Genomic DNA, 16,952 nt, shown 5'->3' on the forward strand with positions numbered 1-16,952 from the left:
AGCCATATCGCATGAATACATTATCGGCTTTCACTACGTCAACGTCGCTTCATCGCACCTCGTCAACCAAGAATCCTGCTAATTATGTACAGAGACTCTATGGTGTCTCTCCTGAACGTCGTGGAGGACAACTGCACATTAAAATGGATGTCAGAGGCTGGCAATGTTAGCGCACATTAACAAGGCACTGCTGTTCGGCTCTGGCCATCAGACTTGAACTGCAGAGTTGATCAGAGACAATCTGCTCATGGTATGGAAGAGAGACAGAGGGAGAACAGAAGGGAGGTGACGGAAACACTTGCCTGGATCCGTACGGGGGGCGGCAGGAAGCAGAAGGAAGCAGGGCTGGATGAACAATGGAACAGACTGGCAAGCAGAACGCCTCCCCCCTGCTAAGATCTCTGGCTTCTGCTCTTGGTCACCACAAATCTTCAGAACTTCGGCAGAACTTCTCCCAGTATTCTTCATTTGAGACTGAGGATAAGTTCTTCAGTGACTAGCACCTTCACTCTTTTTAAACTATGTTTTTCAGTTACTTTTAAAATACAGACAAGTCTGAGGTGAAGAAATTTGTCCTTATTTCTTATCAGGCTGTGAAGGCTTCACCTTAAGACATCTTTCTCAGGCTAAATTCTGAGCTCCATTACATCTCTCAAGTCTGTTGTGCATTACTAATGACATAAAAAAAATGTCCTGAGGATAGACACAAAGGTCTGAAACAAGCATGGGGAAATTTGTGGCAGTCTATAAGTAGGGTTGAAAACATATTAATTGTTAGCTGATTATAAATGTCTTATTTATCATTATTGGCCTACATAGGATATTTAATTGTACATTTACATTTCCCATAATAATTGAATTACACTGTTAAAGGATTAGTTCACTTTCAAATGAAAATTAGCCCAAGCTTTTTTCACCCTCAAGCTGTCCTAGGTGTATATGACTTTATTCTTTCACACAATTGGATAAATATTAATAAATATCCTTATGCATTCGAGCTTTATAATGGCAGTGAGCGGGATCAACAAGTATGAGCTGAAGAAAGTGTCTCCATCCACATCCATCAATCATAAACATACTCCACACGGCTCCGGTGGGTTAATAAAGGCCTTGTGAAGTGAAGCGATGCGTTTGTGTAAAAAAAATACATCCATATTTAACAAGTTATGAAGTAAAATATCTAGCTTCCGCCAGACCGCCTTCCATATTCAAATTACAGAAAAAATGGAACTGGCGTCGCGTCAGCTAAGCCTTTTCCGTAAGTTGAATAGGGAAGGCGTAGGATGTAGCGTGAGCTTTTTGAACTGCAAGATTTTCACTCAGGCAGTCTGATTTGAAAGTGAACTAATCCTTTAAAAGTAATCTTCAGCAAAAACATCAATAAATAAATAAATGACATTCACTTTTCATACTGTAAATTATAATGTTGCAATACCTAAATTCACTTGTAGAATTTTTAGAATAAATGATTGAAGTTTCTAGGGTTTTATTTTTAATTTATTGATTTATTTACTTTATTTAGACAAAATAATACATAATTTTACTATTGGCAAGTTATCGGATATCACAAAAACCGGTATGTCAGTGCATCCCTATCTTTAAATATCAATAGGATCGCTTCCATTGCCTGTGAATTGTATTTACACTTAACAATTGATTGGGTTACACTTTAATGGTCCACATTCTACTAACTATAAGTAACTTTGCAATTAAATGTCAACTAATTCTCATTAGAGTACTAATAGACTGTTAGTAGACTGTTAGATTAGGGTTACTTTTAGTCAGTAGAATGTCTGTTGGGGGACCATGAAAAAAAGTGTTACCGTTGATTGGCATAGGATATCAACTGAAGTAATTATTTCTGTAAACTGTCAAAATTGAGGTTGCCATCTTTAATTCACCTGACTGTGGTTGAGACTTAAAGCTTTAGTAGTGAGAAAAAATGCTACAACATAATACAAAACCCAACAACAACAAAGTCAGCGATGGTGAAAATGCTTTAGATTGGCCATCATACTTCATAAGGTTCCAGAAGCCCTCCATGGACTGTAGTAAATGTGGTAAATGTCATAACCTGAATCCGGACTGTAGGTAGAGGTAAAACCCGTGAGGTCTAATCATACAAGAGGCGCAACACTAATCTGTCATGTTCATTAGCACTCGCGGTGTACATCATTAGTAGTATCCACAGAGCACCATAATAGCACAAATTACACCGTCATCCTCAGCTATAATCATCCCCACTTTCCACAGCCATTAAACTGAGCAAAGAAAGCCTGAGAGTCCACGGAGACTGGAAATACAGCCCAAAAAGGCAACAATACACACTAAAAGTGGGTTTGCTACATTTGGGATTTGTGAAATATCTAAAACCTTCTCTATGTTGTCTAAATGGTGATCTGCCTCATAAATCACCAGAAATGCATTACAGAAACAAAGCACAACAATATGATGAAATTAAATTAGGCTAATAGATTCTGATCGTTTCGCAAGACCTTGTTGCTCTCAAACTTTTTGATTTAAGAACCCTATTAGGCAAAACCATATGAGGTACCTGACCTCCACAGATCTAATGGTTCTTTCATTATGTCTTGTTGAATAGTTACAGTGTCACAGCCAAAACTAACAAATTTACAATTGAGACCAACTAATCACCAGTCCCTATAGAACTATTGACCCCTGCAGATGCAAAACCATCTGCGACCATAAAGCTTCTGCCTGCCTGTCCTTTGAACATGAAAAATTAGGGTTTGTTTAATAAAAACAAATTAATGCTTGTTCTGAATTAAAATAAACAGCATTTTCAGTGATTTACCACTTTAATAATCGAAAATGAGTTTCATTTGGAACTCAGGTACTTGATCTGTGTGAATTCAACTCTCATTCACATACTGTATCTTGGCCATCAGGATACTGTGCGGTCATGTGCTCAGTACAGTAAAACCTCTTTGTTTATACAGTACAAAAATGGAAATACTTCAGACGTCTGTGGCACCATCCAGGCTGCAAATACAGACTCTCTGAGCCAGGCAGCAAAGACAACTGACCTCATATACACATAACATATCAGGAAATGACAGGTGCTCGGCATGTTTCTGATTACTTGAGGGGCAGTATGGGAATATTCAACCTCAAAGAGCTTTCAACTTCCTGTTTAAAATGAGGAATATGATGAGTTGCTGAGAAGATGGACTTCAGAGAATTTCTCACTTGGAAAGGTGCAAATTAGCCTGTGATTACATTGAGTGATGACATGAAAAAAAGTCACAGAGACGAAAACATAGATTTTCAGAACTACATGTGTTTGAAGGAGAATATCGTCAGCAGCCTGTAAACATAAGACACACAATATATTATGCACAACCCTCGGCACACGCAGCATATGATTATTAAACGATTTCTAGAAAGAATAAAAGCACTGTTCTTGCAGCTTCCATTTAGCTCTTCCTATTCATTTCCACTCAGTCTGCCATATTCTTGTCCTGATTGTTACCTTTCAGAGACTGGTCTAAGCAAGCCTGCCACATCTTCACTCTTTAATGTAATCAAAGGCTGAAACAGGCCCGTATTGGAAAAAAAAAGGATAAGTCGAAACAAGAGGCTTAGCACAGAGGTGCTATAGACAGAAAAAAAAAAGAAAAAAAAAAGAAAAGACCCATTCAGCAGTGGGACACACAGACCCAATCACATATTCATGCCATTTTCCATTCATCCAATCATCTTAATCAGGACATTGCATCTTGGGAATCAAAGGGGAGATGATTGAACTTCCATTAAAAAGGCCTTTTAGTGATTCATATGTAGATGGAGAGGAGAACAGCAGTGGCCTGTTAGCTACTGTATTCCTCCACTCGAACCACACACATGAACCTCCCGGTGATACCGTTACCATGGTGAACTGAAGACTGAGACGACCATACCCTTTCACAGAAATAAACCTATCTCCAGATCACAGCACTCGTAAAGGTGAGGTGGGCGCCGGCGTGGGCAGCTGTCGCCATTGATGACTGACATGAGCATGGTTTTATACTCCTAGTAGGGATTTTAAGAGAGGGAGGCCGGTCCTTGATCTAAATTCTAGATGCCCTACATCTGATAAAGAAAGACAGACAAAGCTTCTCACATTTAAAGTGGTCACAAAAGATATTTGGACACTTAATTTGATGCTTAAAAATGTCATTGCATTGATAAAGAACTAGCAAATAAAGTGGCATCTGAAATCAGGTGTAACTACAGGTGTAATCACATTCACACTTGTATTTCAGTTCTCTTGGTTCTTTTGGTCTTGACCAAAAAAGAAAATTATATATTTAGTCCTGGTTCACACTGTCATTTTTAACACAAATTAAAGATACAAAAAGGACGCATATTTTGTGACAGAACATCCAAAACAATGCTATGTGCTGGGCTAAATGCAATCGCTGTGCATACATGTGTGAGCTTATATAGCTTATAAAATGTGTAAAGGAGTCAAAACAGCGACAGGAATCCCTCCGTCACACTCACAAATGAAGAACTGCTGCGAGGAGCGATGGTTCTGATGCTGTAACCGAACTGTGGTGAGCAACATCGCGACTACGATGATATTTAAAAAAAAAAAAAAAAAAAAACGCCAGTTTTTTTTAAAGGTGTCCTAGAACTTTTTTTAAAAGATGTAATATAAGTCTAAGGTGTCCCCTGAATGTGTCTGTGAAGTTTCAGCTCAAAATACCCCATAGATTTTTTTTTTATTCATTTTTTTAACTGCCTATTTTGGGGCATCATTTTAAATGAGCCGATTCAGGGTTACTGGCCCTTTAAATCTCGTGCTCCACGCCCATGGAGCTCATGCTTGCCTTGAACAGTGCATAAACAAAGTTTACACAGCTAACATAACCCTCAAATGGATCTTTACAAAGTGTTCATCATGCATGCGTCGGATTATGTGAGTATTGTATACTGTTATATTGTTTACATTGATTCTGAATGAATTCGAGGCTGTGCTCCGTGGCTAATGGCTAATGCTACACTGTTGGAGAAATTTATAAAGAATGAAGTTGTGTTTATGAATTACACAGACTGCAAGTCTTTGAAAATGAAAATAGCGACGGCTCTTGTCTCCGTGAATACAGTAAGAAACGATGGTAACTTTAACCACATTTAACAGTACATTAGCAACATGCTAACGAAACATTTAGAAAGACAATTTACAAATATCACTAAAAATATCATGTTATCATGGATCATGTCAGTTATTATTGCTCCATCTGCCATTTTTCGCTATTGTTCTTGCTTGCTTACCTAGTCTGTTGATCCACCTGTGCAGATCCAGACGTTACTGCCCTTGTCTAATGCCTTTCATAATGTTGGGAACATGGGCTGGTATATGCAAATATTGGGGTCATACATATTAATGATCCTGACTGTTACGTAACAGTCGGTGTTATGTTGAGATTCACCTGTTCTTCAGAGGTCTTTTAAACAAATGAGATTTATATAAGAAGGTGAAAACAATGGAGTTTGAGACTCACTGTATGTCATTTCCATGTACTGAACTCTTGTTATTTGACTATGCCAAGATAAATTCAAGGGCACCTTTAATATATATTTTGTTATATAATGCAATGGCATTCATACATTTTTAAGTGTGACTAAAGCATCCAAATTGTTTTTGGGGCATCTAGATAGGCAGTTATGAGTCTCTTTAGAGCTCTTGCACTGATGTCACTTCCTACCCAAAAGCTGTCCAGGTTTCTGTTGATGAGCATTAGACTTGGTTGTTGACTTGATCTAACATACAAACATACAGCAGGAAAGACATTAGGATATGTGTTAATTGAGAGAGAAAGACGAGGGAAATGGGGGCTCTCACTCCATCAGCAGGTCTGTGAGGGAGGGATGAGGTAAGTTGCACCATCTGTGACTCTGACACGTTTCAGAAGCTTTTAGCGGCCATTAGCACACTCACTAAAGGTCACACACCAGTGCTCTCTCTCTCACATACACATAGCCACACGGTCAAGCACATGCATACAAGGATATTCACATATAAATAATCACAGATGTACAAACATGCACATGCACACAATAAATCAATCTCAGCTGAGCTAAATATGAATTTGACAACGGAAGAGTTGAGGATGCCGCCAGCATGTACCTGTCAACCTCACTGAGCATCATCCTGTGGAACGCTGCCTTTGAAAGACAAAAGTAAAACATGACTATGTCTCAACAGTGTGACTAAAAGTAAAGTGGCAATTTAAAATATAGGTAGGAAATCTTTATTTGAATTAACTGTGAAATTCATTTAATTAATTGATAAATTAAATGTTCTTCCCGCACTATTTTTAACATGCATAGGTGTACGCACTGCAGCTACATTTTGTTGTCATTTTACCTTCTGGTGTTCAAAATACTTAATTGGTTTGAACTTAAATTGAAAAAAAAAAAAAATGAAAAAAAAAAAAATCAGTTAAATTAACTGCTATGAGTATTTAGAGCTTTCTTTTTCTTTTGAGTTCACAGCACTGACATATTTTAAGTAGTTTAAGTTTCATTGTTTTGAGTTGTATGAACTCGTATCTTTTAATTTAGACTAACTTAAGTTTGACTGAAACTGGGCTGGTATTTCTACTTTCCAGCATGCTGTGCCTCTGGCACTCGAAAGTGAGAGTAACACTAAAATTAAGTGTTATATAATGTTTTTTTTGTGTGCACGATTAATGTTAAGGAATATTTAGTAGTGATTAATGTTTTGTTATGCTAATTTTGAAGTGTTTGTTAATATGGGTTTTTAGGGAGTTACCATCATGCTGACAAGTGGTGCATGTGGCTTGGTTTGAGAGCAGGTAAGTTATATGTTTTAAGATGCTGTACTTATTTAGTAAGTGCTATACCATGCTATTGTTAACATGTTAGCAGATTAACAAGTTGGCATTTTCTGTATTTTCTTAGGGTGTACAGTGAAGTAAATAACTTGTTTGATTGGCAAGAAATCAAAATAAAAAAGTAAACTAAATATTCTATGTTAATTGCTATCAAAATGTATTTCTGTATCTCTTCAAGTTAAGAGAAATTAACATCCATGAGTACTACAAACTCAAAACTTGATAGTTCTGCTTACTTAAAATTGGGAACATCATAACTCAAAAAATTGATGTAACTGATTACCTTTTTGAGTTAGCCCAACTTATTCGGGTTTACAGTGTACATTTGTGTGTTGAAAATTATGTCATAATGTTACTCTGTGCGTTCGCTCGGCAGCTGCTATGAGAAACTTGTTGCACACTGCAGTAAGCTAAATCAATATTAGAATATCATATTAATATAATAAAGAAAACGAGATTCAAACAATAAGACTAAATGTGTTGAGCTATATAACAATGATTAGTTTTCTGTCTATAAATGTATCAAACAGTTGTTCCCTTGTCTAATAAAACAAGTTATTAAAGCATCTTTGGTGTTTCCATGGTTTTTACAAAATAAAACCGGAAATCGAGGGTAAGGCAGATATGATGTAATTGATAGGCCGTGTCCTGGTTAAAATTTTTCTGGATTTAAACATTCCTGGAAACATTTGATATAAGTACACAAGTCAACAAAATAACACTGTTCTAGTGGTTTTTGGATATTTTAATCGTTTTTGGATATTTTTAATTGTGCCTTTATGTCTTAATAATAGTGCTACCCAAATTCTTCATGAAGAAAAGATCTGTTATCACGGCAGCTGTGGTGGAATTTGCTGGAAGGCAAAATGGCCAAGAGATGTGAGGAAAAATGAAAGGAGAGAGGCAGAAGTGTGAGAAAGAAAAGAGGACAGCTGGTGACAGAACGGAGGGAGCAGGCCTGCTGCAGTCTCTGTTAATGGCAGCAGCATGAGTAGTGAACACTTGTTCTCACTCTCTCTCCTCTACATAAACATCCGCTGAGAGAGCAGCACTATCATTACACACACACACAGGAACTTTCTCTTTCTTTCTCTCTCATTCCACCCCATCGTAAAGGTGGTTTTAGCTGCGTTTAAGCTGGTTTAGACAAACTTGGAAACCAGCTAACCATTTTAGTCTGGTTTATTTTTATTTTTTCCCCCCACAACATGGTACAGCACTGCCTTCAAAACTGTTTATCAAACAATGCTGTCCAAAAAGACACCCTGTTAATCTCTTGCCTTAAAAGGTAAAGCTGCAAGCCACATTCCTCCCTCGCCTCTAATGGGAGACAGTCATATGCTCGGTCACAGTTTTAAGTGCGAGCCGAGAGGCTTTGAGGAACTGCAATTTTGCTGAATTGCTTCACATTAAGGTTAATTATGTAATATTTCATTTCTGATAAAAAGTAGCTGGTTGATGAGATAAAAGAAAAGTCTGGAAGTGTTTAACGCCATGTAGTTTCAATGAGAGAAGTTTAAAGTGTCTGAAAAGAAATGGCTCAGATCTGACTTCAGGAAAGATGAATATGGATTACTTCAAAGTAAAATAAAAAAAAATAATAATAAAGTAATGCAAAGCAAAGTAAAGTAAAAAAGACACTTTCCAATTTCACTGAAAAATGCTGATAAATGCACAATTGTGGCTATAAGCACTGTGTGTGCGGTTACATTTACAACTGTAGGTCTCACAGGATTGTGTGTGCTAGCCAGTGTAATGCAAGTTGTTAAAGGTGTGTGTTTGTGTGTGTTCCACAGCAGCAGTCATACACGGGTCTCCATCTGTCTGCAAGATGTAAAACATCCTAATGGGTCCCATCCTCCACCTGAGGCTATACCTTACACTCCCATAGAGCTACTCCATCTTTGTCACATACACACCCACACAAACTATTCAGTTCTGCTGTGGTGCTAAATAATCAGTTTCTCACACAAACACACTATACCAGTAATTTACCACTAAAATTCACAAACACATAAACAATGCGCTGTACACACATAAAAAAATAAAAATAAAAACCAGTCTCACAACTGATTCCAAATGGAAGCTGATGTTAGCATGTTGCTAAGCTAAAATTGTGATAATGAGCATAAACACAGCAGACACAAGCACTGGGTAAAATCATTGATTTGACTTTATCATTCCTTTAAGTGTTTGATGAAATAATTAATATCAATAGAGTGCCTATGATGCTGTCTAGATAGGAAGCTCAATTAGCTACGGTGTTAGCTTAAACAGACATGTAATTTTATAGTAAAATACAGGCAAATTTACAGATCTTGGAAGGAAATGATTGGTAAACAATCCGTCATCTTACAATTTATAGTTATTTTTGATTAACTATACTTCATCACGGGCATTTGAATGCTAAGGACTGAGATACAGCATGACATGAAAGGTTGATTTTCCTCTTTTGTCATATGTTTATCACTGAGCTACAGGGCAGTATCCTGGCTTAATGTCTCAGATTTGCAGCACTGCTCTGACCCACAGCCACAGCTACCACCAGATCAACATGGCCACTATCAGCAGAATGGACACTAGCCAGTGACTCCCACTGGGCACTAAGTAGTGACCAATAACAGTGTATCTGAGCCAGACAGAGAACAAAATACCATCCACACTGGCCAGCGAAAGATTTAACAGGCACATATAACACAGAGATGGAAAACACAAGAAGAAACTAAGCCAGAAAGTAAAGTTCAACTAGACAGTGACAATGTCTATAGGGTTTTTTGACCTCAAATAAGACATTCATATTTAATAATAGAGAACCTAAACGGTGTCTACAACCTCACTGGCACACAAGACAACAAGATGGCTGACATTCAATTGTACAAATCTGGTAAACACAGACTGAAATACCTCTCTCAGCCTCTCCTGAATTAAAGGAATAATTCACCCCAAAATTTTTTGGAGCATGTAAATTAACAGCAAGCATGTCGGTAACAACATAAGGATGAGTAAATAATGAGGACAACAATATTTTGTGAATGCCCTATATCTCTTTAAAAGCTCTAAATGAAGGCTGTTTCTTCATTGAGAGACACTTCAAGCACTTGGAAGCAGTTTCTGATTTACAGTTGGTGGGGTTAGAGGTTACGGTCCTCAAGGGGTGTCTTATAATCTGTACTTCACCTGCTCTTAACCTTTGAGGTCAGACATCACAAATACACATAATGCTAAGTGAAAAGAGCAGTCAATAATTGTCCATCGATCTACACAATGCTTGAGATGTTTTAGCCCCTGGTTGCATGTAAAAAATATGAGGACAAATAAGAGAGGAATAAAAATGGAATAAAAAAAGTGTGTTAAAGTTTGTTGTGTTAACACTTGGCATTCATTAAGAGCAGGTCATATGGAAAAGTTCACCCAAAAATGAAAATTATCCCAAAATGTACACACCCTCAAGTCACCCTAGATGTATTTCCTCTTTCAGCCAAACTCAGTCTGAGTTATATTAAATAATATCCTGGCTCTTCCCAACTTTGTAAGTATTGAAGTACTGAGTTTTTGAAGCACATCCATCCATCCATCCATCCATCCATCCATGTAATCCACATGACATGACCACATGACGGTGGATTAATAAATGCCTTCTGAAGCAAAGCGATTGGTTTTTGTAAGAAAAATATCCATATTCAAAACTATAAACATGTTCAAGATAGAGTTACATGGTTTTGGTGAGAGGCATCTATTTTCACCTAAGCTTACGCTATACGTCATGCATCCTACATCAGGTCAGAGGTCAAACTTCCGCTGGAACTCAACTCTCTCATGAATGTGTGCACGGCCGTTGCTGGAAGCCCGTAATTATATTTTATAAAGTTTTAACTATGGATATTTTCCCTTAAAAACAAAAAACAAAACATTGTTTCACTTCAGAAGGCATTTATTAACCCCCGGAGCCATATAGATTACTTTTATAATGGATGGATGCACTTTTTGGAGTTTCAAAAACTCTTCGGCACTATTTAATGCCATTACAAAGCTGGGAAGAGCCAGGGTATTATTTAAAGCTGCAGTCCGGTATTTTCCCTCTTTGTCGCCATCTCTGTTTGAAACCTGCAATTGCAGTCATATGCGGAATTGTTATCGTTATGTGCGTTGTGCCTCGGCACGACTCCTCAGTGGATGAATCTAATGTTTGCTGTCAATCACTACACCGGTGTGGATACTATACTTCAGAATCACAGATTCTACGTCTTGGAAATAAGAATTTTCACCGGAAAATGTCATCTGAAAAAGTAACATTTCTGCCACTTTTGTTCTGACCAACTAAGAAAAAAAGTATCAGGCGTACAATAAATCTTGCTACCAGTGGTAATTAAATCTAACGATCACTTAGCTCAGATCATGCCAAACTGTGCAAATTATAATTACTGTTATACTTTGTTCTCAAATTGTTAATGTTAACAACACCAGCATTGCGTGACTGTGTATTTACTGTGTATTAGTGTTACATGTACAATTTCTGTAGCCACTGTAGCCGTGAATTTCCAGTTGTCACTGATCATTGTCATTTGGATCTTTATGGATTACAATCCACCATCAAAATAATACATTTAATTATTTCAGCTGCTGTTAGAACAGGCTATAAATGATCCGCTACAAGCAGCATCTTCACATGATAAAACCGACTAGCCTGGACTCCTCCTTTCTGTTTACGGACGTGACGTAATGACGCAAAGACTAACGGCTGCATGCTCGAATTTCCCACGGAAATTCACCAGGTCACTCTTATTATAAAACATTATTACAAGCTTTCCTTTTTGAATCAAGCTAAGATAAGGAGATTTTTACTTGCTCAAAAATTGATTTTGGATAATTTTTAACCCAAAAAAGGTACGGACAGCAGCTTTAATATAACTGTGTTTGGCTAAAAGAAGAAAATCATTTACACCTAGTATGGCTTGAGGGTGAGTATATTATGGGATAATTTTTGGGTGAACTATTCATTTAAGATACAATGAAAAAATGATATATAGTCTATAATTGAACCAAATAAAATTACACACACAAAAAACGAGATACAACACAAATGCCCATTTGGTAGAGATTATTCTGTTTGGAAATCGATTCATTCATTACAGATTCAGGATAATGTTTATATGAGACTACATGAGACAGTGTTCTCAACCACAAGGTGCTTTCCAGTTCCAAAACAAACATTTCAAATACTGACTGTCAGAGTGTCAAAATAAATATGCGTATGAGGCAAATAAATATATATATATGTAAAATACCTACATACATACATAGAAACATTGTTTGTGGTAACCTTGACAATCTGACAGTTCCAAAGGATAAAGGCATTCGGGTTGGTTTATGCAGACACACAACCTCACAATCAAAGTCATGTTGAGTAAAGACTCATCATTTACTCTAGACAGCACTGTAAATAGCTATGCAGGAGTGTTCACAAACTAATGGAAAGTTCCACTATTCTATCAACACATTTTCAGTCCATTTCATTCATGGATATTTAGCCCATGCAGGGTGACAGGGCAATCTTGCGGCAAAAGATTTTGAGTTATGTCAGCTTTGAGCAAAGGCTGTGTCAGATTCCGTGGCACGCGGCGCCACCACAAGCCTCTTGAACCAACATTTTTAATCCCCGCTGCCATCCAAATATAAATAAATAAAACTACGGTGGTTTTCAGTAACCTTTACATCCCTCACCCCATCAACCACTGACAAGCCAACACATAAACGCTTATCTCCTCAGAACAACGGTGCGCATTAGAATGATTGCATGGGTGCGGGAGGAGAGCTGGCCGCAGTGGGCTCTTTGGCAGACTCTGGGCAGACACACGGAAGAGGAAAAACAGTGGGATCAAGCCGAGTCAGACCGAGTCGGATTAACGGAAGCGAAAGCCGTGTCCTAGCCCACACTTCCTGACAAGTCAAGACGGTTCACCTTGAGAAAGACACCAGCTGAATCAAGTTCTCCGGCTGTTTTCCCTCTCTCCGCTGTTTCTATTTCTCTCTCTCTGTTGGAATATTCTGCGTGTTGCTGTAACAGCATGGTGTGCTTTTCAGTTTTCCCGGCAGTCATCCAAATTAAAACAATTATAGAGCTAATTGCCCGTTAGGTGGAGCCTGCCGGGGCGTCCATGCTCTGATTTGTAGAATCACTCATGCGGGTCGTCCTCCACTGTGATGGAGCCGCCTGGTCTTGCTGGTACCGAAGCCAGTGCCGGCCGGCCGGCGGGCCGATCGACAGGCAGATGGGCAGGGGTTGGCACAGGTGCCCACCGTGATGCAAATTAGGCCTGGCACTGGCGCAGTGTGAAGACAGGGGAGATTGAGCGCTGTGACGCAGAGACGGCGTGCCATATGGAGCTGGAGCTGACTGCTCTGTTTACCAGCGGTCAAAGTCAGTTACACACATGCAAGCGGGCCGAAACACTTTCAACCGTGAGCGTGAGCCAGCAGAGTGTCCCAACAGCAGCTCCGGCCAACATTCCGCCACACGGCACAACCCATCGCCACAGCTTAACACGTGTGTCAAATTAACATCCATACTGATCTTTACATGTGTAGGAGAATCTTTTAATCAAACCACCCTCAAGCTTAAAAGAATAGTTCATAAGAAAATGGAACTCCTGCAATCATTTACTCACCTTCATATCGCTCCAAACCTGTATGACTTCTTCTGCAGAACACAAAACAGTGTTTAAGAATTGTGCTGGTCTCTCTTTTTCATGCTATTAAAGTGAATTACTAGGGTTTTTAAGCTTCAAAAAGACTCAAATTAACCCAGTCATTATTTACTGGACACACATCCTAGCTCTCCTAATGGGGTGTTCACACCAGACGTGACTTGCACAAATAAATTGTGCTATTTGCGCGTAGTTGGGCGCTTGAACATTTTGAGTTTACTCGTTTGATTCACGCATGAAATTCGCTTCATTCGTGCGTGAAATTCACTTCACAACAGATACGAATTCGTATCATGAGAGGGGCTTCTGTCAGGCAGCTCCAGTCTCATTTCTGCACACTTCCTCTGAATAAACACATCAACTCGTCAGCGGGAAAGTAGTTGTAAAATACAGCGAATAAGCTCAATTTGCCGGCTTTAGCTAGCTTGTAGTCGCAATGTGTGTATATACAGGTGCTGGTCATATAATTAGAATATCATCAAAAAGTTGATTTCACTAATTCCATTAAAAAAGTGAAACTTGTATATTATATTAATTCATTACACACAGACTGATATATTTCAAATGTTTATTTCTTTTAATTTTGTTGATTATAACTGACAACTAAGGAAAATTCGAAGTTCAGTATTCATACTGAATTTGGGATTTTCCTTAGTTGTCAGTTATAATCATCAAAATTAAAATAAATAAACATTTGAAATATATCAGTCTGTGTGTAATGAATGAATATAATATACAAGTTTCACTTTTTTAATGGAATTAGTGAAATAAATCAACTTTTTGATGATATTCTAATTATATGACCAGCACCTGTATATAGCTACAGAGCTACAGTCACTACTAGATCAAGCTCCTGATTGGTTAATGCGGCGCGAATATTCGGCAATGTTCAGATTTTTCAGACAATCGAAACGCTCAATTCGAGCCGCGTCATTCGGACCGCAGGATGTCTATTTGTGTCTATGCATTGACTTATCATGTAAATCACTCGCGCTTAACGCTTCATTCGCGTCTGGTGTGAACGCACCATAAGAGTGAAGCAGCGACATCAGATTCTTGAATGCACAGCTCTTTTGAATCTGATCTCTTCAGTGAATCAGTTGATGCGCTTATAAAAAAACTTAACTAAATTGTTTGAACCCGATTCTCGAGTTCAACTCACTGACTCAATCCATTCACAACAATTAACGGGCTCCCTGGGAAGATAATCAGTGAATAACTTCATATTTTGGTCTATTAGTCACAAGAAACTATCGAATGACTTCAGAAGATGAAGACGTGGAATATAGTGCACAAATCTTCATATTTGTAATCTTCATATAGAAATATCTTCATATTTCTATGGTGCTTTTATGTCTTTTTGAAGCTTGAAGGCTTCAGTCCGCATTCATTGTATTTGCATGGAAAAAGAGTGACCAGAATATATTTCAAAACATCTCCTTTGGTGTTCCACAGAAGCAAGAAAGTCATACCTGTTTGAAAAAAAAAAAAAAAGCATGCGGGTAAATGATGAGAGTATTCTCATTTTTGAGGGAACTCTTAAAAGAGCCACAAAACAACAAAGACGGAAGAGGAGAGGGACAGACAAAAGGAAATAGAAACACAAAGAACTGAGGTCTTACCTCAGCAACCCGAATCCTTTCTTCTTGGTCTTCTTATCCAACTCATCACCGACCTCTTCTGATTTCTTCTTCTCTTTCTCCTTTCCTTTGCTTTTCAACTTGTCTTTCTTTTTGCCTTTGGCCTTCTTCTTTTTGTCTTTCTTGTTCTCCTCATTGTCTCCCGCACCTTGTCTGGAGGAGCCACTGGCCGGAGTGTCTCGTCCAGAGCTCTGGTCGGACCCCTCATCTGTTTCAATACAACAAGCAAACATAAAATATGAACATAGTGGGCAACAATTGGCCAACATAACCAAAATTTACATATTCATAACACATTTCTTCATTTAACAAACCGCACAAATAGATCTACCATGGTATAAACGGCGTAGCAAAATCTCAACTGGCTGACAGATTTCTATATTCACACAGTATTTACATTCAAACAGCCTAGCCCTAGTGTGGCCTATATCTCAGTTGGAGTCGTGGAAATATAAAAGATCTCTTCATAGATATTTTTCCAGCTAATCTGCCCTGGAGCATCATAAATTATCATAATCTGGAGGAAAAAGAAAGGAGGGGTGCAGATAACTGGATAGAAAGAGGTGGAGGAAGAGAAAGATAAGCATTGGAAAAAGTGAAAAAAGAGGCTTGGGTAACTGAGGAACCTGCTGACATAACCATCTGTTACTGGCTATCCACTGTGGGGCACTGTATGTGTGTGGCGATCAATCGCGGCTGCATTATGTGTCTGTGCTCTGAGGTTTGTCAGATGGTGGCGGCGGTGCTGGGAGCAGATGTACGTTTACCAGGCCGCCTCAGAGAGCGTGTTAAAAGAGAGATGAGGAGACGTGCGAAAAAGCATCAGTCTTTCATAAGCCTCACAGCGGCCATCTTACTAAACCTCAACTTGTAGCTCAGGGGAGGGTCCTGATAGCCCTGTACACTGTGATTTATTGATTGCTCGTTGTATTTTACAGGCCAAAATATGACAAGGGAAAAGACAATTAGACCGTGAAGAGACAAGTGAGATCAGAGCTGGAAACTGAAAGCTTGCTGGTCGACTAATATGTTTTTCAATGGTCGATACTGATGCGTAGAGAGCAGGGTGAGCAACATTTACACTTATATGAAATGTCAAATTATACAGTACATAGAATTGTGAAAATTAACAAACATTTAACACAATATTTCTCAAAGGATTTGACAAAGCTGTTGCTATAACTGATACGAGGTGGAAATATCAAATCCTTTCATCTGCAAACCTGGTTAAAGGGTTAGTTCACCCAAAAACGAAATTTCTGTTATTAATTACTCACTCTCATGTCATTCCAAACCCGTAAGACCTTCATTCATCTTCGTAACACAAATTAAGATATTTTTGATGAAAACCAGGAGGTTTCTGATCCCCAAGAGAAAGCAACATAATTACCACATTCAAAGTCCAGAAAAGTAGTAAGGACATTGTGAAAATAGTACATGTGACTATAGTCATTCAACTTTAATGTTATGAAGCGACGAGAATACTTTTTGCGTGCAAAAAAAAAAAAAAAAAAAAAAAAAGATCTAAAATTTCTTCTCTTCACTGTCATTCTCCTATACTGTTTACATTGTAGACACAGTGCAGGGGTTTCAGGTTCTGGCTCAGTATTTGCCGACGCAGGACGACACATGCGTGTGATTTGTGTTCTGACGTAGAACCTGGAAGCCCCGCACTGTGTCTACAAGGTAAATAGTGTAGGAGAATGACAGGGAAGAGAAAAAAATGTTGAATAAAGTCATTA

At 38.4% G+C, this 16,952-nt stretch overlaps 1 protein-coding gene across 3 annotated transcripts in view; it reads right to left on the minus strand.

The window, feature by feature from the left end:
* Nucleotides 1-16,952, minus strand: part of pard3bb (par-3 family cell polarity regulator beta b) — a 433,139-nt gene that overhangs the window by 121,783 nt on the left and 294,404 nt on the right. For all 3 annotated transcript variants that reach the window (XM_067410020.1, XM_067410021.1, XM_067410022.1), the window contains one exon: nucleotides 15,193-15,418. In XM_067410020.1, the coding sequence (XP_067266121.1) occupies nucleotides 15,193-15,418 (226 nt within the window). The remainder of the gene's footprint in view (nucleotides 1-15,192; nucleotides 15,419-16,952) is intronic.

The sequence above is a fragment of the Chanodichthys erythropterus genome, chromosome 14, assembly GCF_024489055.1.
Source record: "Chanodichthys erythropterus isolate Z2021 chromosome 14, ASM2448905v1, whole genome shotgun sequence".
Classification (NCBI taxonomy): domain Eukaryota; kingdom Metazoa; phylum Chordata; class Actinopteri; order Cypriniformes; family Xenocyprididae; genus Chanodichthys; species Chanodichthys erythropterus.